This window comes from Natator depressus, chromosome 7, assembly GCF_965152275.1.
Source record: "Natator depressus isolate rNatDep1 chromosome 7, rNatDep2.hap1, whole genome shotgun sequence".
Taxonomy (NCBI): domain Eukaryota; kingdom Metazoa; phylum Chordata; order Testudines; family Cheloniidae; genus Natator; species Natator depressus.
Window position 1 is genome coordinate 80,950,400 of NC_134240.1, and position 23,453 is coordinate 80,973,852.

The 23,453-nt window shown below is 43.4% G+C and overlaps 1 protein-coding gene across 1 annotated transcript; it reads left to right on the top strand.

Annotated features, from left to right (window-relative positions):
- Positions 1-8: 8 nt before the first annotated feature.
- On the top strand, positions 9-22,507 carry KIFBP (kinesin family binding protein). Its single transcript, XM_074958903.1, has 7 exons — positions 9-680; positions 3,603-3,701; positions 10,727-10,806; positions 10,907-11,090; positions 12,303-12,387; positions 19,264-19,373; positions 21,082-22,507. Exons 1-7 carry the CDS (start codon positions 312-314, stop codon positions 21,958-21,960), a joined length of 1,806 nt encoding a protein of 601 aa, XP_074815004.1. The 5' UTR covers positions 9-311; the 3' UTR covers positions 21,961-22,507.
- Positions 22,508-23,453: the final 946 nt, after the last annotated feature.

A 23,453-nucleotide genomic window follows, 5' to 3' on the forward strand; every position in this document is an offset into this window, starting at 1 on the left:
ACCGCATTTGGCATCTGTTTATTCACCTGTCACTGGCACTTTTCGAGGCTGCCCCTGAGGCGTGCAAAGGTTGGCCACTGGGCGCCCTGCGGCTCTGAGAACGAGGCGAGGGAGCTCGGCTGAAACTGGCCAACCCTGCTGACGGTGGGGCGTGGCACAAGCCTTACGTTGGGGTCGGGCGCCATGACAGTAGAGAGCAGACACCCCTAGCGTCCTGATCGCTCGCTGAGCGTCACGTGTCCGCTCTAAAACCCCCGAGCCGGTCAGGCGGTTGGTCGCAGTGGCGGGTGGCGCTAGGCCCGGCGAGGAAGATGGCCGCCCCTGCCGGCTGGGCGTCGCTCTGTGAGAAGTTCCGCAGCTCGCTGAGTCTCTCCAACGTGGAGTCTAAGAAGGACCCGGAGAACGAGCCCTACCGCTCCAAGTACGGCGCCCGGGAGCTGCTGGAGGAGATCAGGCAGCTGCTGGGCTCGGAGGAGGCGGCCGAGGCCGAGGGCGCCCCTGCGGGGGAGGCGGCGGCGCTGCGGGCAGTGCGGCTGGCCGTGGTGGAGTATGAGCTCGGGGTGAACCACACCGAGACCGAGGAGCTCTCTGCCGGCGAGGAGCACCTGCTGAAGTGCACCCGGCTGCTGGAGCGCCACCGCCTCTCCCGGGACTGCATCTCCCTCTACATTCAGGCCCAGGTAGGGAGCGGCCGCCGCCCTGGGCGCCCCAGGACGTGCCGTGCCCACGAGCTTCTGCCGCGGCTCAATGGGTGGGCGCCCTGTGGGCGAATGGCAGGGACCTGGCTTGACTCCTCTGGCGGGCGAGGGTTTCACTGAGTTGCCCTCTGGGTCCCGCTGTGGTGACTTATCTCGCCGTGGACGGCGGCCGGCACCTCTGGGCAACGGGGGGCTGACTCGCTCCAGGCTCTGGGTGGTGGGAGTGTCCAATCGATCTGGAGCATCGTGCTGTTTGGGACGTGAAGTAGGTTTGGGCAGATACGCCATTTGCAGCGTTGGGGGTGTTCCTGACCTTAGGCAGCGTAGCACCATAAACCTTGCCCAATCTGGGCCCGTTTTATTTGTGATGCTTAGGATGACATGAACAGTGTAAGTGGCGGTATGAGCTATTGAAATGCTGAAATCTTAGGGCTATGCTAGTTAATATTCAAACAGTGCTTTGAAAATGTAAAGTTGCATTGCAAAATTGTGATGAGAATTTATTGTTGCAGTTATCTGTTTGCCTGCTCTTTAACGTTATGGTAATATAATACCATATCTGAGTGAGTAGAGTTTTGCAAATACTATTAATTTCCTTACAATAATTTCATTCTCCTCTGTATATTCCGTTCAGAATAGTTACCAAATACATATACATTCTCAGAGATGTTCCAGTCTTTACTCAATTTTTACATGTGCTAAAAGAAGCTGTAACATAAGAAGTCTTAAACAGAAGGACTGTTCAGATGTCCTTCGGACAGCTGGCTGATCTAACCATAACAGGCAACCTCACGATAGCTATCTCCTTGTGAAGTCTTGCAAAATTATTATAATAGGGGATAGTGGAGTGACGTGACTTTACTACAAGTCATTTTTTCAAACTGGTATATAAGGTGGGTTGGTTACCTGAAATTTTCAAGGTTGCATTTGCATGTGGTCACTGTCTTCCAGTGTGACAACTTGGGTTGGGCTCATAGTCAACACTATAAACCTGTCATTTAAAAGTAACAGGCTTATTTCAGAAACCATTCAAAATGAGATAGTGTCCCACCAGTAACTAAAAGGGTCGTAACTATACACGTTTACATCATGCCAGAGTTTTTTTTTTTTTTTTTTTTTTTTTAATTTCTATTGCCTTAGGCCAAGGATTCAGTTCTGCAGAATCACTACAAAAGGTCCCCCCCCCCCCCACCTGCTAGTAATAGCTCACCTTACCTGATCATTCTCATTACAGTGTGTATGGTAACACCCATTGTTTCATATTCTCCATGTATATAAATCTCCCCACTGTATTTTCCACTGAATGCATCTGATGAAGTGAGCTGTAGCTCACGAAAGCTTATGCTCAAATACATTTGTTAGTCTCTAAGGTGCCACAAGTACTCCTAGTTCTGCTTCTGAATTGGCTTTTTAAAATGGTGCTTGTTTATAACAGACAGGTGCTATCTTCTGGATACACTGTCTTTTTCCTGCTGTTCCTGCCCTTTCTTTTTTGCTATATCCAGAGATCTTTCCAATGCTATTAGAAGTTCTGTTGCCAAATGATGCTCTTGTTCCTAGCATTGGACAATGTATGCAAAATAACACAACTAGAAATCATGGTGTCTAACTGGGCTTTTGCACCAAGACTTCAATCTCACAGGCTGTAACAAACCTTGAACATTTAAAGGAAAGCAACATAAATACTGCAGTACAAGCAATAATCTACAGAATTTAGGGGTTAGCTGTGTTAGTCTGTATCCGCTAAAACAACAAGGAGTCAGTAGCACCTTAAAGACTAACAGATTTATTTGGGCATAAGCTTTCTTGGTTTAAAAGAAAAAAGAGCCAATTCTGTAGATCTGCATCTGAAGTGTTTTTTTTTTTTTTAAAGTGCTTTTATATGCTTTCTTTGTACTGACCTCTATTGTGGAAGCACTGGTACAGAGTTCCTTTTATCAGGTCAATTCCTGTGGCCCTGTTTCTGATTTGTGCTCTTCTGCATAGTGCTATACGGGATAATTGATGTCTGATTTTGCCTGTTACACTGTACATCCAGTCCCATGGACATAGTGTTTCTCTTCATGAGCACCACACAGTCTGATGCTCCTAAAAGAAGGCTAATTTGAGTGGGCCAGCTGCAGAGGCAACTTGATAGAATTCCACTTTTACCCCTCTGAGTCTCTTTAGTTGTATATTAAGACTTACCTTTTCAAGTGAGCAAATATAGAAACAAAATTTAGTATGTGTCCAACTTGGAACGTTTATGAATGCTAAATTCTTCATGATATACTTGGAGAAGCTCTTTGAAATTGGAGAGCCTCCAGAAGCAATGTAAGAAATGATGCCATGTGAATTATCATGTTTTAGATCTAAAATACCTATCCCTTAACTTTTCTTGCCACCTTTGCCTATCAATTAAGATACTTATTTAAACATCATCTGCTCTTTTCTAGCTCAATTTCTCATCCTATTTTATCCAGCCTTGGAGTCATAATACTGAATTTCTAACTTCCTGGTCATTTTTATGACAACACTGATGCTATGACTTAATTGCAGGGTGAATCAGAAATAAAACCGTATGAGAGAGAGCATCTGTTTAAACACACACCTGCAATAATAAGAAATAGAGAAAATTATATGCTTGTGTATGTTTGGGTCTTTATTTTCATGTTTGCTATAGTGTGATAAGGTGTCTTTAAACAATTTAAGGTAAAAACTATGAGCCAGGTGTTGCTTTAAGAGAAAAAGGAGTGTAACTCTTATTGACTCAAATAGGCTGTGTGTTTTGGGGTGGAATTTAGTTGTGTTTAGAGAACTTTAGGAATGGGAAATACTGGAAAATAACCTTTTTTTTTTTTTTTTTTTTCTTTCCTCCTTCTTCCACCCCATCTACCGCCTCCCCTCCCCCTTTTACATTTATAGAACAATTTGGGTATCCTGTGGTCGGAAAGAGGTGAAATTAAAACAGCACAGACTTACTTGGAATCTGCAGAGGCGTTGTATAATCAGTACATGAAAGAGGTACTGTTAACAGAGCTTATTTTACACATGCACTGCATTATTATTTATTTGTGTTATGGCACCATCTAGAGATGCCAGCCAGGACTGGGGATTATGCAGAGTGCTGTAGATGGTAAAAGATGGTTCTTGTTCTTCTGACAGATGCAGTTTTCAGAACATCATTTTTGAGCCTTCACATGCAGAGGCATTTCTTGTTAAGTATACATAGTGAATATTTTTTTCTGAAAAACATCTTGGTGAAGCTTCCTACTAGCAGCTACTGTGCTTCTGAAAAGTGACGTGTTTGCTAGCACTACGAGGATTTGAGATCTGTGATTCATGATAGCTTCAGTTCTGGTTTAATCAGCAAATGAACTTGGCTTAAATACTAAAATAAGTAAAATATTCAGTGTTGGAAGTTTTTTAGCCAGAATTAAAACTAGATGGAATCTAGCTTCCGCTATCTCTACTTAACTTCATCCTGTTAGTACTGCAAAGCCATGAGAGACTTCAAACCATACCTTTTAGTTAACAAAGAAAAAGATTAATCTTAAATACTCCTGAACTGTCTGCATCGATTTGCTGTGATAGTTTATAGTGCTGCATGCATTAAGGGCTTGGCTACACTTGCAAGTTAGAGCGCATTAAAGCAATCCCGGGTGCCCTAACGCCCGACATGTCCACGCTGGCAAGGCATGTAGAGCGCCTGGACTCTGCAGCTGGAGCACTCCTGGTAATCCATCTCCAGGAGAAGCATAAGGCTTGCTGTGGCCCAGCTGAAACGCCTTGGCGTCAGTGTGAACGAGGTGTTACATTACTGTGCTGTGATTGGCCTCTAGAAATGTCCCATAATCCCCTGAAATCAAGTGGCCACTCTTCTCATTGTTATGGAATTGGCTGTAGGAATGAGGATATCCCTTTTCAAAGCTCTGTTTCTGACAGCCGGCATGGCATGCTTATCTGCTCTGGGACAAAGCAAACCATTAGTGTGGAATTCTGTTGGGGTGTGTGGGGAGGGAAGGAGAGAGAGGCAGGCGGGGGTGGGAGCTTGGTCTGCTGCTGTATGAACTTACAAGACAGCATGCTGACACACTCTCTGCACCCCAAAACACATTGTGTCTCCCTACACACACACCCCCAAATATGAGAAGCATGTTGCAACCACTTGCGTGCTGGGGTAGCTACCACAGTGCACTGCTCTTTGTTGCATTACAAGAGCTGCTAATGTGGCCACTCGAGTGCGCTTGAATCTGACAGTGTAAACACACGGCAGCGTTTTCCCTGCTGCGGTCTCCAAAGGCTGGTTTAACTCCCAGCGCTCTACATCTGCAGGTGTAGCCATGCCCTTAGCTTTCTTTCAGAAAGGCTCTTGTGTGTCTCAGGCAGTCTTGTTAATGACCAAACTCCTTATGCATATTAAACAATCTAGGGGCATGTTTTCACTAACAACGTTAAAGCGCTGCTGCAGCAGTGCTTTAACGTGGCCGTGTAGTCACAGCACCAGCACTGGGGGAGAGCTCTCCCAGTACTATTTTTAAAAAAACAAAACAAAACCCACCTCCATGAGGGGAGTAGCTACCGGTGCTGGGTGCACTGTCTACACTGCCACGTTACAGCACGGAAACTTGCAGTGCTCAGGGGGGTGTTTTTTCACACCCCTGAATGAGAAAGTTGCAGTGCTGTAAAGTGGCAGTGTAGACAAGGCCTGAGTTGTTGACTCTGCTGTGTGATAGCAATGGCACAACAGGGCCTTTGTTCTTCTCTTTGAGGCAATCACAATGTATAAATAGCTCTGCAAAGACAGCTTTCTGCATTATTAATTCACCTTTTGTGACTCTGAAGAAAACTGTAGTACACTGCAATTCAACACACTGGGAGGCGGGGAAATCCCTCCAATTATAGTTTGGCCTCTCTCTCTTTTTACAAATTTTTGGGCTCTCTGTCTTTGAGGACTGAACTTTTTAAAAATGTGTCCTAGTTAATACCTGACACACATTTCTGGCATTGATGCTGTGTACATGACAACCTGTATTCAGTACTCCTGAGGGCATTCTGCACCAAAATATTAAAAATTCTGCGCACAGTATTTTAAAATTCTACAAGTTTTATTTGTCAATAAATAAATGTGGAGGCTCCAGCAGGGCAGTGGGGAGCACAGACCATTGGCTGCACGAAGGTGGGAGATCACTCTGCAGCCTCTCCACCTCTAAGACACCGACTCAGCGGTGAGGCTGCACCCGACCGTGACACAGCACAAGGCCTGGGCCTGTCCCAGAAACACACAGGGACCCTGCCCCTCTGTGCTAGGCACACCAGGTGTGGGGCAGACAGGCTCAACCAGGCAGGATTCAAGTGTAAAGGGGCTCAGTGTGGTGAGAGGGTTCTGTGTGGGACAATCTGGGTGCAGGCAGCTCAGTGCGGGGTCTAGGTGTGGGGGGATCTGCATCCACAGGCTTAGGTGTGGGGTTCCAGGTGTAGGGACGTAGGGAGCTCAGTGGGGAGTGGTCTAGGGTGCAGAGATGGGGGGTCTGGGGTTCAGGGGGGCTCCAGATGAAGGGGTTGAGGTCCAGTGGGGTGGGGTTCATGTATGGAGTGCTGGGGGGGTGGTTCTGTGTGTACAGGGTGAGGCTTGGCAGGAGCATCTGGGTATGGAAGGTCTGGATGCACAGGGGTTGGGAGGATGGGGGAGCAGCTCCCCATGCAATGACCCCTCCCTCCCACAACTGAGGCGTTACGGGGCAGGAAGCAGGGGAGGATGCTGAGCTTCCTGCAGCTGGGGGAGGTTTCTGAGGGTGGATCTGACACAGCCCCAGCCACTTCTTGCAGGGGAAGAGGAAGTCCCGTCCTCTCCTGCCTCCAGCCCAGCCAGGACTAGCAGTTGATCCCGGCTCAGGGTAGGAGCCACTGGCTGGGGTGTCTCCAGCCCTGCGGTAATTTACCTCTCTGCTGGCTGTTCCAGGTGCCTGAAATGGTGTACCTGCACTGCTAGGGAGTGGGGTGTGACTGCTCTTGCAGCTTCCCTTTGCTTCCCTGTCAGAAATTAATTTTTCTGCGGGGAAGTAAAGAAATCTGTGGGGGACATTAATTCTGCACATGCACAGTGGTGCAGAATTCCCCCAGGAGTAATTCAAGGTTTGACCATAAGCATGATCCTGAAGCATATGTAGGTTCTATCTCTGATGTTAGAAGCTGGATTGCCATCTTTTCTTTTTTTTTTTTTTTTTTTTTTAATTAAGTTCATGGAGCTCTTCCAGTGTTTCTCTGAAAAGACTGAATTGAGATGGAAAGCTGGAATAATAGTCAGTTTGGGAAGATTGTTTTGTGGGGTTAGTTTTAACATACACTTAAAATTTGAGAAGGTCTGTGCAGTTGTGTATTTACTGCCTGATTGGTAGGGTCTGAGATTTGAATATTAAATATAACCTACAAAGAACTTTTAAAATCAAGTTTATTCACTTTTTGCTGCTTTATGAGGTGTAAAAAGGGATTGAAAGCTTTCAAGTTTCTTGTGACAGGATTGGAGTTTTAAGATTCAATATCTTGGCTCCAGACAGCTTAACTAGTTTTGGCCAATAAGGCAAAAAGCCCAGAAACTCACAAGAACAAAGGAGACCTGGCAGGATTAAAAGGGATCCCTCTCTCACAAGGGGAAGTAGTTATTCAGAGGAGTGAGACAGAGATATGGGAACCCTGCTGGGATGACTGAAGAAGCTAGGCCTGTCTAGGTCACCATCACAGGATGTTAAGGCTTTTTAAGTAAGATAACAAACACTCTACACACATCTCTTAAAACGCTTTGTTCCTACAGCAAAATAAACAATGCTTTGGTCGCTATTTACATCACTGATCAGACTCCCAAAGAGAAGAACTACAGGTGCTGAGACCAGTTGGACCTGCTTGCTTATCATGGTTGATTCAAAGGGTACTGTAGCCCGGGGCCTGGTCTAAGAGCGGGAGAATCATGGAACTCCATCCAGCATAGGTAAAGGTATGAGGCCTGAGATCTGAAGGGTGCACTCAGACTGGAAAGGGGAAAGAGCCGGTGCAGGAAGTCCTGTAACTTTTTAAACTTTAGAAATGTCATCTCTGATCTCCTGGAATTTACTGAAGAATTTGTTGGGAATCTCTGAGGGAATGTGTTATGAGCTCTTGCACCTCAGCTGAACTGGTGGGAAACTTTAATAAATACTTTTTTATTTAAAAAAAAAAGTTAATTATTCTAAACAGGTGTAACCAAAAAAAAAAGCATTAAACAAATTGACTCTAAAAATCCTTTCATCCCTGGGTTATTTAACTTTTGCGCTCTTGTGATGTCATCACTTCATTAGCTCTTCAATCACCATCCTTTTCCAGGCTAGACAAAACCTGAATTAAAGACCAGTAGAATAGCTATGTATTTTAAAAAAATACAACAACTGCTTTCAGGGTTGTTTTTAATGAAAAACCAAGTAAAGGCACAAGCCTATTGTGCGGCCCCCACCCCACCCCCACCCCCAATTTGTGGAAGGAAAAGGTAGCTATATTACTCCCTCTCCCAGCCCCTGCCCAACTTCTCATTAGGAGTGTTTCTCTGAGCTGCTCCTCCTTTCTCTGCAGAGCCTCTCCAGGAGGCAGAGGGAGGTGGATTGCCACAGAGAGAGTTCCATTCTGGCCGCGTCTTCAGTTCTATTCTAAGTGTAAAGAACAGAATGACTTTAATGTGTCAATCCTGTTTTGCGTTCATTTCATGAGCGTGGTCCAGATTCCCTCTGTCTCATGGTACGTCTTGAGAATGTAGACAAACCAAGCCTGTTACAGAAGTTCCTGCCTCTTGATATTCTTCTCTTAACTTGGCAGAGACCATGTGGCCCAACAAATAAGGCACTGAGCTTTGCATCTGGAGATTTGGGTTCTAGTTCCAGCTCTTCCACTGAGCTGTGGAGACCTTGGGTTCGTCCTTTTGCCTCTTTGTGTCTGTCTCTGCGCCTGTAACAGGAGGGTAGTAATATTTATTCTCCCTTGAGATAATATGGATGAAAAATCTATGTCGAGCTAAGTACTGTTATTTCAGGAACTTTTATCTGGTGTTCGTTTTTGAAGTGATCAGGCAATAAGCTTGTAAACTACTAAGTACACTAGTACAGCAGGTTGCACTGCGAAACTGACCTCCGTGATGAAAATGCTCATAACGTCAAGTAACATGTGACTGGCAAATATATTGGCATGCTTAAAAACTTACAGAATGGTAAGTGATATGAGGCAGCCATCTTGGAAGCACATCCACAGTCCTCAGCCAGTGCCACCAGCAATTGAGGCACCGTTGGGTAGGTGTACCAGATTTTCATAAAAAGCAGGCACATACATATCTATGAAGCAAGTTAGGTGCAGACAGACAAAGTTGTGCTATAAATTGTGTTGGCATGGGTATGGCCCAGTTGTACTAGATATAACTGTCTGACAGCTGTCTTATAGGAACAGACACAGTGGCAAGATGCTGTATACAGGACCCTTCTGTATAAACCCCAGAAATCATCTCCATAAACAGAGTGAACAAAAACCAGTTAATATAGAACAAAACTACATTTACTTCACACACATCTTAAATATGTGTTTAAATCTATCTAAATCAGTACTCAAAGCTATGACTTTCCCCTTTGAAAACTGGTGGAAGAGAGATGCTTTACTCTTTGGTTCAGTCTCTTCAGGAAGCATGGTGTCTCTTTGGAATGAATGTTTTGTTGTTCTCTATTGTACCTAATAAATTGAAATTGATACATCACTGGAGTTTTTCTTTAAAATGAATTGCACTTCACCTGTGGTCATGCAGCTAGATTTGTGTGGTATCCTTTCACTCTTTGCCTCTTTCTTGTCCTTGTATAGATGACAGTAGGGACCTGAACTAGCAAATGCTGTGATCTGCACTTTGTTAGAAATGGTGTGCCATATGGGGATTTGATATGCTGGGAACTCAAGCTTTCCTGGCCCCAGGGGAGTGTGTAACCCAACTAACTTAGTGTGTTCTTTGTTCCCTTCTTGTGGCTAGACCACATAGAGAGATTTTGGGTCTATTTCCTCCATGTTAACGGCTGATGATGTGCTATAGCTTAAGCAGTAGAGACTCATGCTTCTAAGGCTTGTCTAAACACACATGCTGTACTGGTTTAAGTATACTGGTATAAAGTGATATATTCTCTCTAGTATGGACACAATATCAGTGTAAAGGTGCTTTAGACCAGTATAGCTTTTCCCATATGGGAAGGGGAACAAGCTACACTGGAATAAGGCTCTCTTATACCAATATAAGTGCATCCACACCATGACTTGTACCAGTATAACTATTTTTATTTTTAAAAAATCTATTCCTAGCCAAAATAGTTTCACCATTTCAAAAACAGTGTGTGGACTGGCCTTAGATCAAGAGATTGTTCATGGGGAGTGAACCCGTAATCTCTCCAGGGACATTGTTATGCTTTCACACATGAGTGACATTACTCTCACAAAGTAGTTCATTGACTTCTGTGGGACTGCTCCTAATAAAGCTACTCACATGCGTAAATGCTAGTGGGATCAGACCTCATGGTAGGGTTTGCTAGGCATTCTCTGTGCTTATCCTGCAGGAAATATTGTGAAGGATACTTTGTGTGTGTGTGTGCTGGTAGTGTATCTTGGTAAATGAATTCTTTATTTGATATTTGTAGACCTATTTAATAAATTCTCATGAGATCAGTATGAATCCAGAGTAAATTAGTTTGTCACAATATAATATTTTAAAAAATATACACAGTTATATATGAGAAGTAGTTTTATAACACAACAGAAAAAGTGAGGCATACTGTTTGCTTTTTTTCTAAAAACATCTCATGGACTTCAGGAAATCACATTAAATGTAACATTCAGAAGTTCTGTGGAAAATCAACAGTCTAGTGTTGAATTTGGGGTTGAAAAACTGCAAAATGCTCACAGGTCTTTCTGGTCTTGCATTGTGTTTCACACTGCAGCCAGCAGAGGGAGCACAATATCACTAAGTTACAGGTTGTGTATTGGATATACTGCTTATTCTTTTTCAGAATGGGAACCCTCCCCTTGATCCCAGTGAACACTTCATGGCTGAAGAAGAAAAACTTACAGATCAAGAGAGATCAAAAAGGTGGGTGCTGACTAGAGCATACATTTGAAATGAGTATGTGATGGCTGTTTGTTTTTTAAAAATAAATAAATCTATAGTAAGACCCAAATTGTCTTCCCAGATTTGAAAAAGCCTATACCCATACATTATATTATCTGGCCCAAGTCTACCAACACCTGGAAATGATTGAGAAGGCTGCCCAGTATTGCCATACCACCCTTAAACGACAGCTTGAGTACAGCGGCTACTATCCAGTAGAATGGGCTCTGAATGCTGCTACCTTGTCACAATATTATCTCACTAAGGTAACCATTTAAATGTTCTCTGCTATGGTAATGACTTATTAATCTGCAATCATAAAAGGTAACTACAAAGTCAGAGTTGCCGTTCCGGTAGCTCATTGAGGCATGGTGCCTACTGGATTTTAAAATGTCCTCCTTTAAACACACAAATAGACCTCAAATGTCAAACATCTGTCTTAAGGGAGTGCAGTGGTTGCACTTCCCGTGGTAGCATGTTGCTGGAAGTAAGCAGAGGGGTAAATTTAAGAATTAAAGCACAAGTGGGCACAGTAGTACAAATAATTAATAATAATGGTGGTGTGTGATGTGGTGCTTATGAGATTTTTTTTTTTAAAGGTGAAACAAAAAGGAAAATATTTTTAAACTACCTGCTAATACTTAGTTCTTATCTAGGCAAAACAAATACATTCAGGCTTGAGTCTTACACTGCACCCTTTAAGTAATTGTTCTTGGATATTTTAGCATGTGCACAAAATTTGTGGAAGGTTGTGTGAGCCAATCATATAATGGATGCTCTGTTTGCCTCCAAAGTCTCTGTACCGTCACTAAACAACTCACTGCTTTGTGAAGTACTTTTGTTTTTATATGAGGCCTTTCCTACGCAAGACAACTCAAATTCTAATGTGTTCTGTAAAACAATTTGGTGCTTTGGAGACTTCTGCAATACCACTCAGTTAAGAATAGAGTTTCAGCAGTAAACTGTCACTCCTGTACCTTTTGAGGAGATAAACTGAAGGAATTAACCATCAAGTAAAGTACTACTCAATGCGAGAGTAAGGGAATCCGAATCTGACTCATAATGTATGCTCAATTTATTTTCAGCTCAGGGCTGTATTATGCCCCACAACACAGTGTTTACCACAGACCTCAGGAAATGACAGTAGCATAGGTCAGAGCAGCATGGAAAGAATTTATAATGTTTGTGCTTCAGTCCTGCTATAAAAGGCAGTGACTACCTCTGTGGAGGGTTGTTGATGGGAAGGTGCTATATTCCATAGTAGATGTAAAAAATAATCTTTCCTTTCAAATTGTACAATGTTAAACCTATATTTTCTAGTGTCCAAAGGAAAATGTCCTTGAACCTCTCAGTTCTGCAATTTCCCCATCTTCACATGTCCTAACTATACAACTTGAGGGACTTAATTAAGTCTAAAGTAGCAGCTCGTTGGCTGTTTTGTACCTATGGTTGAACACTGCTGTTTCTTTCCCCCACAGCAATGCTTTATGGAGTCTCGACACTGTTTAGCAGCTGCTAATGTTATCTTTAACCAAGCTGGACAGGTTCCTTCTTCAGAGGACAGTAAGTTGTGTGGTTTTTTTTTTTTTTTTTTTTTTTGTATTTTTGTTTCACTGATAGTTAACTTCAATCAAGTAGCTTGGAAATAAGCGTTGTTAGTATGGATGTTAAATGCTCATATGTTCATCAGTTGGGAGCTCTTAATAGGAGTTCCAGTTCCTTTTGGAGAATTAATTATCTTCCCTTATACCAGTACTACTATTAAACCAAGATTTTTAAGTTGCATGCACAACAGTTCTTAAGATTTGGTACATGTAAACACCTTGAGAAAAGCTCAGATATTTATTGCTGCTGATTCAGGAATTTCATCAGAGTCAGGTGATACTTAGAGTTTTTTTTGGTAAAATTGACAGATGTTAGAAGTTGCCAGGAGGATGGAGGAAAAAACATTGGGGCAGTTCTAAAATGTGAACATCTCCGTCCAAGTGTTTTCAGGAGTATGAGAGAAAATTTCTCACCCTTTAAAAAATAAAAAAATAAAAAAAATAAAAAATCCGGGCTCTCACATTTACAGTACAGTGTATAATCTGTTTAGAGCAATCCCTAAATGCAAACTGTTAAACAAATCTGATGCGAGAAGACATTTGCTGAGAATAGGCTTAAAATGAAGACTTCAGCAGAAAAGCAGATACATGTAAAACACCCTACAATTTGTCACTCGACATGGTGCAATCTCATTAGATGGTACTTATGAAGTTGTCATCATCCCTGACTGACTTTGTATTGGTGTAATGAAATAAACAACTCGTAAATCAACAAAATCAAGTGGAATAGAATGTACCTTCCTAAAAAGACAGCCATACTTCTGAGGGGGCATGGTCACATGACTATAGCTGTGCTACTTGAAACATCCTACTTCGTTACTTCCTGTAAAGCGGTAAGCTTTGGTTTTGCTTATCTACAGCACAGCCGTGGGTGTTTCAAATCTTGGACAACTGAAAGCTTCAGATAAATGAGGCTTTAGACTCATGGCAGATTGTGCTAGCATTCAAAGGGGCTGCATTTTTGCATTCTCCTAGCCTGCTGTTGCTGCAGTGAGTGTTAGCTAGTTTTAAAGAGTTCATGCTAATTGGAATGTAGTCTCCTTAGATCCAATTGGCATTGTTATTCAGGGGCAAAATACAGCTGAAGGGAACACAGCCAAGCTTCCTTTAACCAGAGTTCAGTCAGCTGGGTTGCACAGTGTATAAATGTCATCACTTATGACATTTTTTGGAAACTTGAAAATGGACAAAAACCTATATAGAATCACCCTTTATATCTCATCTAGCCAATTTAGCTACATTTTTAGGAGGCAGGCTATGCAAGAGCCATTTTAGATAAGGAGCCCAAGACTTTACAAAATACTGGTTTCAGAGTAGCAGCCATGTTAGTCTGTATTCGCAAAAAGAAAAGGATTACTTGTGGCACCTTAGAGACTAACCAATTTATTTGAGCATAAGCTTTTGTGAGCTACAGCTCACTTCATCGGATGCATTCAGTGGAAAATACAGTGGGGAGACTTATATACATGGAGAACATGAAACAATGGGTGTTACCATACACACTGTAAGGAGAGTGATCACTTAAGGTGAGCTATTACCAGCAGGAGAGCTGGGAGGGTGGGGGACCTTTTGTAGTGATGATCAAGGTGGGCCGTTTCCAGCAGTTGACAAGAACCTCTGAGGAACAGTGGGGGAATAAACATGGGGAAATAGTTTTACTTTGTATAATGACACATCGACTCCCAGTCTTTATTCAAGCCTAAGTTAATTGTATCCAGTTTGCAAATTTATTCCAGTTCAGCAGTCTCTCATTGGAGTCTGTTTTTGAAGTCTTTTTGTTGTAATACTGTGACCTTTAGGTCTGAAATTGAGTGACCAGAGAGATTGAAGTGTTCTCCGACTGGTTTATGAATGTTATAATTCTTGACATCTGATTTGTGTCCATTTATTCTTTTACGTAGAGACTGTCCAGTTTGACCAATGTACATGGTAGAGGGGCATTGCTGGCACATGATGGCATATATCACATTGGTAGATGTGCAGGTGAACGAGCCTCTGATAGTGTGGCTGATGTGATTAGGCCCTATGATGGTGTCCCCTGAATAGATATGTGGACACAGTTGGCAACGGGCTTTGTTGCAAGGATAGGTTCCTGGGTTAGTGGTTCTGTTGTGTGGTATGTGGTTGCTGGTGAGTATTTGCTTCAGGTTGGGGGGCTCTCTGTAAGCAAGGACTGGCCTGTCTCCCAAGATCTGTGAGAGTGATGGGTCGTCCTTCAGGATAGGTTGTAGATCCTTAATGATGCTTTGGAGAGGTTTTAGTTGGGGGCTGAAGGTGATGGCTAGTGGGGTTCTGTTATTTTTCTTTGTTGGGCCTATCCTGTAGTAGGTGACTTCTGGGTACTCTTCTGGCTCTGTCAATCTGTTTCTTCGCTTCAGCAGGTGGGTATTGTAGTTGTAAGAATGCTTGATAGAGATCTTGTAGGTGTTTGTCTCTGTCTGAGGGGTTGGAGCAAATGCAGTTGTATCGTAGAGCTTGGCTGTAGACGATGGATCGTGTGGTGTGGTCTGGGTGAAAGCTGGAGGCATGTAGGTAGGAATAGCGGTCAGTAGGTTTCTGGTATAGGGTGGTGTTTATGTGACCATCGCTTATTATCACCATAGTGTCCAGAAAGTGGATCTCTTGTGTGGACTGGTCCAGGCTGAGGTTGATGTTGGGATGGAAATTGTTGAAATCACGGTGGAATTCCTCAGGGGCTTCTTTTCCATGGGTCGAGATGATGATGATGTCATCAGTGTAGCGCAAGTAGAGTAGGGGCATTAGGGGACGAGAGCTGAGGAAGCGTTGTTCTAGGTCAGCCATAAAAATGTTGGCATACAGTGGGGCCATGCGGGTACCCATAGCAATGCTGCTGATTTGAAGGTATACATTGTCCCCAAATGTGAAATAGTTATGGGTGAGGACAAAGTCACAAAGTTCATCCACCAGGTTTGCCGTGACATGATCGGGGATACTGTTCCTGACTGCTGGTAGTCCATCTTTGTGTGGAATGTTGGTGTAGAGGGCTTCTACATCCATAGTGGCCAGGATGGTGTTTTCAGGAAGATCACCGATGGATTGTAGTTTCCTCAGGAAGTTAGTGGTGTCTTGAAGATAGCTGGGAGTGCTGGTAGCGTAGGGCCTGAGGAGGGAGTCTACATGGCCAGACAATCCTGCTGTCAGGGTGCCAATGCCTGAGATGATGGGGCATCCAGGTTTTCCAGGTTTATGGATCTTGGGTAGCAGATAGAATACCCCAGGTCGGGGTTCCAGGGGTGTGTCTGTGCGGATTTGTTCTTGTGCTTTTTCAGGGAGTTGCTTGAGCAAATGGTGTAGTTTCTTTTGGTAACCCTCAGTGGGATCAGAGCGTAATGGCTTGTAGAAAGTGGTGTTGGAGAGTTGCCTAGCAGCCTCTTGTTCGTATTCCGACCTATTCATGATGACGACAGCATCAAAATACTGGGTTGTACTAATCATAGAGGTCTGTCAAGACATCTTAGAATAAATATGAAGTAATTGACGGCTGTGAATTCACACATCTAGATTGCCATGGTCACTTGACTGTGTTACTGTCTGGATCACTAGGGTGACATTGGGGTCAGAAATGTGGTATGCTTTCACCAAGGAAACCACCCAGAGACTCCAGCCAGTAGGAGTAGAAGCAGCCAAAGATGGAACTGTGGCAGGGAGGGGTAAAATGGGGCCCAGCCAGAGCCACCTTTCCCTCCCAGAACTTTGCAGTACCCAGAACTGTGCAGGGGAGGCCACACGCTCACGCTCTGGGGCTTGCATCTCTCCTATTGTCCTGTGGGTTGCAGAGAGGAGACGACTCCTGGTAGGAACCAAAGTAGGGATCTTTGGACATTGAGAACTCTACAGTTGTGACTGGACTTCCTCTGCTCTGTGCTGAGTGACTCTCTCACTCCCACCCTCATCTCTTCACTTGAGCTTCAATCCACACTTGATGTCTTACCACCTTTTCCCCCTTCCCTTCTTGCTGATATTCTCCAAACTAAACCACCTTCACCCCCCCCCCCCCAAATAGTGGAACTAACATGATGATTGCTGCCATCATGCTGTTCAATCTGTGTGTCAGACCCTTTCCTCCACCCTATGTCTGTCTTGTCTATTTAGATTGTATGCTCTTCAAGGCAGGGGCCGTTGTCTACTCTGTGTTTGTACAGTACCGAACACAGTGGGGGGCCCTTTTCTTGGCTGTCCCTTAGTCACTACTGTAATAAACATGATTACGTAATAACAGAGAAGTATATGGACAGTGATGGTCTACTTCCAGCACATAGTTGAGAGACAAGGGTCCTCTTTCCAACTCTGCCAAAATCTTCCTCTGTGACTTTGGGCAAATTGCTTAACCTCTCTGTGCCTCAGTTTCTCATCTGTTAAATAGGAATAATGATACTTCTCTTGTATAGATGAGGAAGCTAATGACTTGAGATCATTGGATGGAAGATGCTCTATAAGTGCAAAGTGATATTTATTACAGCATGCTGGGAATTCCTCCTGTTTGGTTTTTGGTTTTGTTTTTTTTTCTTCTTCCTTCCTCTTAAGTTTTATATCCTGAGCCACTGTACTATGAAAATCATCATATGGAAAGTTCTGGGATCTAAAACATGGGAATAAGTTCCACTCACTCAGGGCTTGTCTACACTACCAAGTTTTGTTGACAAAACTTATGTCGACACCCCCCCCCCCCAAAGTCAACAAAACAAAAATCGCCAAAGGGTGTTCACGCTTGCTCCCTCTGTTGACAGATCATGTCCACACTGGGGACACCATCGTTGACCGGGTGAGCAATGCACTGTGGGTATGTATCCCACAGTGCAGTGTTGTGGGGAGGAGCAGCTGATCGCTGTGTATCTTGGGATTCTCTTTGAGTTCTCCCACAGCCCCCTCAGCTGCCTAGAGCAGCATCGTGAGTAGCTCTGTGAGCTCTCCATGTTGAGGAATGGCAAAGCATCACAGCAGTCTGCCTGCTGCTGTGTTCCTAGTGCAGGGCAGAACAGGACCATTCCAATTATTTGCTCTTTGTTTCCCCAAAAGGAGCAACACGCAGCTATGAAAGGGGAAGGGCGCGCGCCTGCAGGGCAGCAGAGATCAAAACACTGAGCAGAACAATCAGGGCAGGCATTGTGGGATACTGGTGGAAGCCAGTTCTGTGGACAAAACAATCTGCAGTGTCTACACTGGTTCTTTGTCGACAATAAAGGGAGGGGAAAAGACAAAAGTCTCTTGTAGGAGTGGAAGTTTTCTGTTGCCCAAAACTGGGTGTTTTTTGCGATGAAAGTCCCATTGTAGTGTGTAAGCTCTTGCTATTTTTGTTGCCAAAAGGCAGTTTTTGACAACAAAACTTGCCAGTGTAGACAAGCCTTCAGATTTAAAGGGGAAAAGGCTGGATTGATCAGTAAAGGTCTAGAGCAGGGGTCGGCAACCTGCGGCATGCGTACCAAAGGCGGCACGCGAGCTGATTTTTGGCGGCACTCTGCTGCCAGCCGGGGTCCCAGCTGCCGCTCTGCCTGCTCAGCCCGCTGCCAGTCTGGGGTTCCAGCCGCCAGCCCCATAAATGTAAAATGCATTATTGGCACGCCAAACCATAAATGAATGAAGACTTGGCACACCACTTCTCAAAGGTTGCCGACCCCTGGTCTAGAGCAGTGGTTCTCAAACTTTTGTACTGGTGACCCCTTTCACATAGCAAGCCTCTGAGTGCAATCCCCCCTAATATATTAAAAACACTTTTAAATATATTTATCACCATTATAAATACTGGAGGCAAAACCGGGTTGAGGTGGAGGCTGACAGCTCGCGACCCCCCCCCCCCATGTAATAACCTTGCAACCCCCGTGAGGGGTCCTGACCCCCAGTTTGAGAACCAGTGATCTAGAGTTACTTCACCTGAGTACTTGCTGATAAGAACACTGTCTTAAAGAACAGACACCTGCAAGCATGTGAACGGAACATCTAAATTGTTAGTAAAACAAAACCAAAACCATCCGCTGTGTACAGTGCAGGGATTCTTAAACTAATGAACAAATGGAGGTCACTTTGAGGCTATTGAGAACTCTCCTTCTGTACCTCTTTCCCCCCCCCTCCAAAAAAAAAAAAAAATAGAATGTAGTGCCTGTAAAAGGTACCAACTTAACAGTACTGGAGACTGAAGCATCCTTTGTATCCAGAGGACAAGAATGGTGGCATCAGCAGTGCAGGCTTCACCACACTGTCCCACTAATTTGTCTCCACTTCCATTAGAGGTGATGGGATAGTTAAGTTTTAATGTCTGTTCAATCTTTGGTGTCTGTGTTGAGATGTCAACACAGTTGCAAACTGTGATTGTGGTGGGGAACTTGGGGAGAGAAGGAGAGTGTAAGAGTTTGTGGGTTAGCAAGTCTTCCTGTACTTTGGATTGGCCACAGACTTTGCTTCCTCAATTTGACAGTCTCTATTTCACTATAATTCTTAGGGCTGTTGCAAGAGCAAACAGTGTCTTAATCATGCTAGAGAGCAGCTTTTCTGTTAGTTGTTTTTGAAGGGCAGATGGGCTCTCACTTTAGAACAGAAAACAAATCTGTTTTATTATACTCTGGAAAAACTCCAAACCAGGTGGTCTTCCTGTTACATATCTAAACTGTTTGTTTTTAAAGGCAGTACTTGATAGATCCACAGTAATCCATCTTCTGAGTCTGTTAGTTAGGGATTACAACCTTTGCCCTCTTAAAACTTTAAAGGAAAGACAGAAAAATATCCTGATTAATGTAAATGATCGTTCTTCCTTTTAATGTAACATTTGAGCTGGAATACTTCACTTCTCCCCAGCTTTTTATGTGATATGTGTATTTATCAGATGAAACAGAACAAGACCAACAGGATCTTCGACAGAGAAAAGCTGAAATTGCAAGATGTTGGATTAAGTACTGCTTGACTCTTTTGCAGAGTGCTCGGAAATCACTTGAGGTAATCAAAGATTTCTGTTCACAATTGTTTAAAAGTATCAACAAAAACTTCATTTATAAATAACAGGAATAACTTCACAACCAAACTTTAAGGATACATAGTTGCACAACCAGTAATCAGGAGACAAATATTTGAACTCTAGGCTGTACATGTTCTAAAAACTGCTAACCCTTGAATAAAGCTGTTATATTACAAATAAGTATGGAGACCGGATAAAAAACAAGCTGTTTGCTCAGCCCTGCTGGTTGATTAATGGAACATAGCAACTTTATAAGTCTCCCTGATCTTTGCCCACAAAGTCCCCTTCTTAGGCTTTAATTCAGCAGAGCACTCAAGTATTTGTTTGAGGCCTTGTCTGCGCTACAAAAATTTTTCGGCAAAAGCTGGCTTTTGCCGACAAAACAGGAGGGCATACACACTAAAAAGCTACCTTTGGTGGCAAAACAAAACTACCTCAATGAGAGGAATAAACCTTTGGCAGCAGAGTTAAAGCAACAAAGCATCAGTGTAGACACTGCTGTTTGTTTTGTCCACATAACTGGCTTCCACCAGTGTCCCACAATGCCTGCTGTGATCACTCTGCTCACTGTTCTGATCTCTGCTGCCCTGCAGGCATGTGCCCCTCCCCTTTCAAAGGTCTGGGGAAGTATCTGACAGCTGAGCGGGCTGCTCCCTTTGGGGAACAAAGAGCAAATCATTAATTTGGAATGTTCCTGTTCTGCCCTGCACTAGGAACACAGTGGGGCGGGGGAGGGAGAGGGGAGAGACTGCCGTGCTGCTTTGACATTCCTCCGCATGTAGAGCTCACAGAGCTGTTCAGGATGCTGCTTCAAGCAGCTGAGGAGGTTGTGGTAGAACTCGGAGGGCATCACAGAACCGCAGGCAGGCAGAGTGGTCTGCTTCGGGAGGGACTGCTGTACCAAGCTGGGGGCTGACATGTGTTTCTTTCTTCCCCCTCTGCCTCAGGATAGGTCAGTCGGCCTGCTATCTCCCCCGCCCCAGACGCACCACCCTTATCTCCCTCCCCTCCCACGCTTCAGTTGAAAAAGTGGCTGACAATCTACTAGGATGCCCCTGGAACGATGGGATTGAGAAACCTGCATCGTGTGACGCTGTACCTGCCCCATGAGGCATTGCAAACCCTTCCCAAAGCACCCTGCAGCCAATTGCACTGTGGGATAGCTACCACAGTGCACTCTGCTGACATAAGGAGCTAGTGTGGACGTGCAACAGTGGTTTTATTTAAAGCGCTTTAATTAAAGTGGTATAACTTTTGCCAACAAAACTTTGTAGTGTAGACAAGGACTAAGTGTAAGCATGTGGGTAATGTGATCCCTATTCAGCACTTAAGCATTCAAATAGTTCATTGACTTCCAATGGGACTATACAGTGCCCATTAAGAAGCTGCTGAAAGTACTTTGTTGAATTGAGGTCTTAAAGGGCTCCAGCTCCATTGTCTGTCTGGATACAAAAACCTCCTGGGGTGGAGACATAACATCTAAAATATTCATGTTAAATAAATCTCATGCACTGCAGAGGTAAGATCATAATTTGTGTAATTTAGTGAGCATAAATTTTAATATGCTAGCATGCCCACTCTCTTGTCTTGCTGTTTGTTTGCATTAAGGACTGTAGTTAAAAGCAGCTTCAATACATGTTGTTCTCCGTAGCCACATGTATTTTAAACTAACATGCTCTGTCATTTTAGGATAACATCGGAGAGTTGGATCCAGACAGGCAATCAGAACTTAAAGCTCAAAGGAAAAAAGAGGAAGATGAAAAAGAGAAGGGCAGGAAGAAAGCCGTCCTCTTTGGAACCAGTGATCTATGTGACTCTATATTAGCCACAGAAGAGAAAGTGAGCTGTATATGTCCTTTAGATTTTCAAGAAGCCAGAGAAGTCTTCCTAGTGGGTCAGAATTATGTTCATGAAGCAAAAGAGTTCTTTCAGTTTGATGGCTATGTTACTGACCATATTGAAATTGTTCAGGACCACAGTGCCTTGTTTAAGGTGCTTGCTTTCTTTGAAGAAGATTATGAGAGACGCTGTAAGATGCACAAGCGTAGAATAGATATGCTGGAGCCCATGTACGTGGATTTGAATCCACAGTATTACCTGTTGATCAGTAGGCAGCTTCAGTTTGAATTAGCAGACACTTATTATGAGATGATGGATTTAAAGGTAGCTATTGGTAACAGGCTAGAGGAACTCGACTCTCATACTATAAAAAAAATTAATTCTCTGGCTCAGTTAGCAGTCAAGTACTATGAACTCTTCTTAGATTCTCTGAGGAACCCCGATAAGATATTTCCTGAAAAACTCGAGGATGATGTTCTTCGCCCTGCAATGGTGGCCAAATTTCACATTGCACGATTATATGGCAAGCTTATTACTTCTGATGGCAAGAAACAACTGGAGAATATGCAGACCTCATTGGAATATTACACATTTCTGGTAGACTATTGTGAGAAGCATCCAGAAGCTGTCCAGGCCATAGAAACTGAACTAGAACTCAGTAAAGAAATGGTTGGTCTGCTTCCAACAAGAATGGAGAGGCTAAAAGCCAAACTGTCTCCGTTCCGTTAAACCCTTGTCTTCAGTGAATGGAAATGTGCAATATTAAAATGATCTCTGTCAAACATACTTTGGGACAGTTCCCATACCTTGTTGTTGCCCTTAGCATTCAGATGTCTGCAGCTATAAGATCCGGGTACGTTAGGCACTATAGAACCTTTTTTAAAATTGAGAACTGTCTGGTTTAGTTTCTCACCCATGCTAATGGTATAAACTCTAAATGTAAAGTGAATGTCCATTTGATGATTTGTAGTGCATGCTCTTTATGTAAATACAAACCCTGCCTGCCTGCCTTTCTTCCTCCAGTACATAATTCAATTTCTAAATGTAGTGTTGTACTTCAGATGTTTCTTTTAAGGGAACCTTTTGGGTAGCTTGACTGGTCCTAGAAACCTTTAATAAGAATCAGACTTTAGGCATGCATTCTGTCTACTAGACAGGTTTTAGTCTTTCTAACCCATGCTCCAAAGATTATCCATATGGAAAGGAGCCTGATTGTCCTGTATTTTGTATGTTGATGAGTGACTTTTGTTGCAATTAAACACACCTATTAGAGGCTCAATAAATGGACTTGCTTGACTAAACTTTTTCACTGAGTCCTTCTGATTTAATTTTTGTTTTTTTAAGACCTGATTAACAATAGAATCCTGTTCCACTTTTTACAGAAACTAAAATACCATAAGTTTTAACTAGCTGTAAAACTCCATAATCCTGTCTGACTTTTAACGGTTGTACAAATAGGCACCAACATATCCAGAACAGAAAAATAAGAAATAAATGATCAAATACACCATGAAAGGTGTGCTGGTTCTATGCCACCTCCGGAGATGCACAGGACATCCCTCTATTTCAGTGATCTCCAACTGCCAGAACAGCATTTTGACTAACTAGGCATAAGTTACTGCATTGCAATAGCTGTCCTAATTTTCATGAAGGGCCAGCTCAGACACAGGCCAGGCCGAGGATTGGAAGAGTATAAAGGTGTCTTAAAACTACCTTTGCCTCACCTATTACAGTGTTGCACGGAGAAGAGTTTTTTTCCTGGATTGAAAGTTCTGGCCCAGTATGTGTAAAATGAATAGCCAGCAGCTATCAACTAGTTCCTCAAGTAAAGACAACCCATAGACCGTGTGTTATGCTATACAAAGCACACAGGATCTTTTATAAGAGAGAAGGCAAATATGCCATATTTATTGAAAATACAACAGTTAGCATATGCTTTTCAGACTCTCTCTCTCTATTTTCCCCCCCCCCCCGCCAGTTGATGTTTTTATAGTTACCAGTCTGGATCAATCTAGTGGCCAGCCAGATTGGTTGCAGAGGGGAGCTGGGCTTTGTCAGTTGCGATTCGATGCTCCTGGAGTAGTGGCAAGATGAACCCAAAATCCCATGGCAAAGCACCCTATTCTTATAGTCCCCTTTTTTTTTCCCCTCTGTTGAAGTCTATGGATTTTGCTGTGTCAGTTTGTGACCGGTTACTACTTAATTGGTGTATCTTTTGATGT

Bases quoted from the DNA above. Each gene is read 5' to 3' on its own strand.
- KIFBP (XM_074958903.1), top strand. From the start codon at position 312: ATGGCCGCCCCTGCCGGCTGGGCGTCGCTCTGTGAGAAGTTCCGCAGC. The intron at 681-3,602 runs GTAGGGAGCGGC...TTACATTTATAG, and splicing joins CCCTCTACATTCAGGCCCAG to AACAATTTGGGTATCCTGTG. The intron at 10,807-10,906 runs GTGGGTGCTGAC...TTGTCTTCCCAG, and splicing joins GATCAAGAGAGATCAAAAAG to ATTTGAAAAAGCCTATACCC.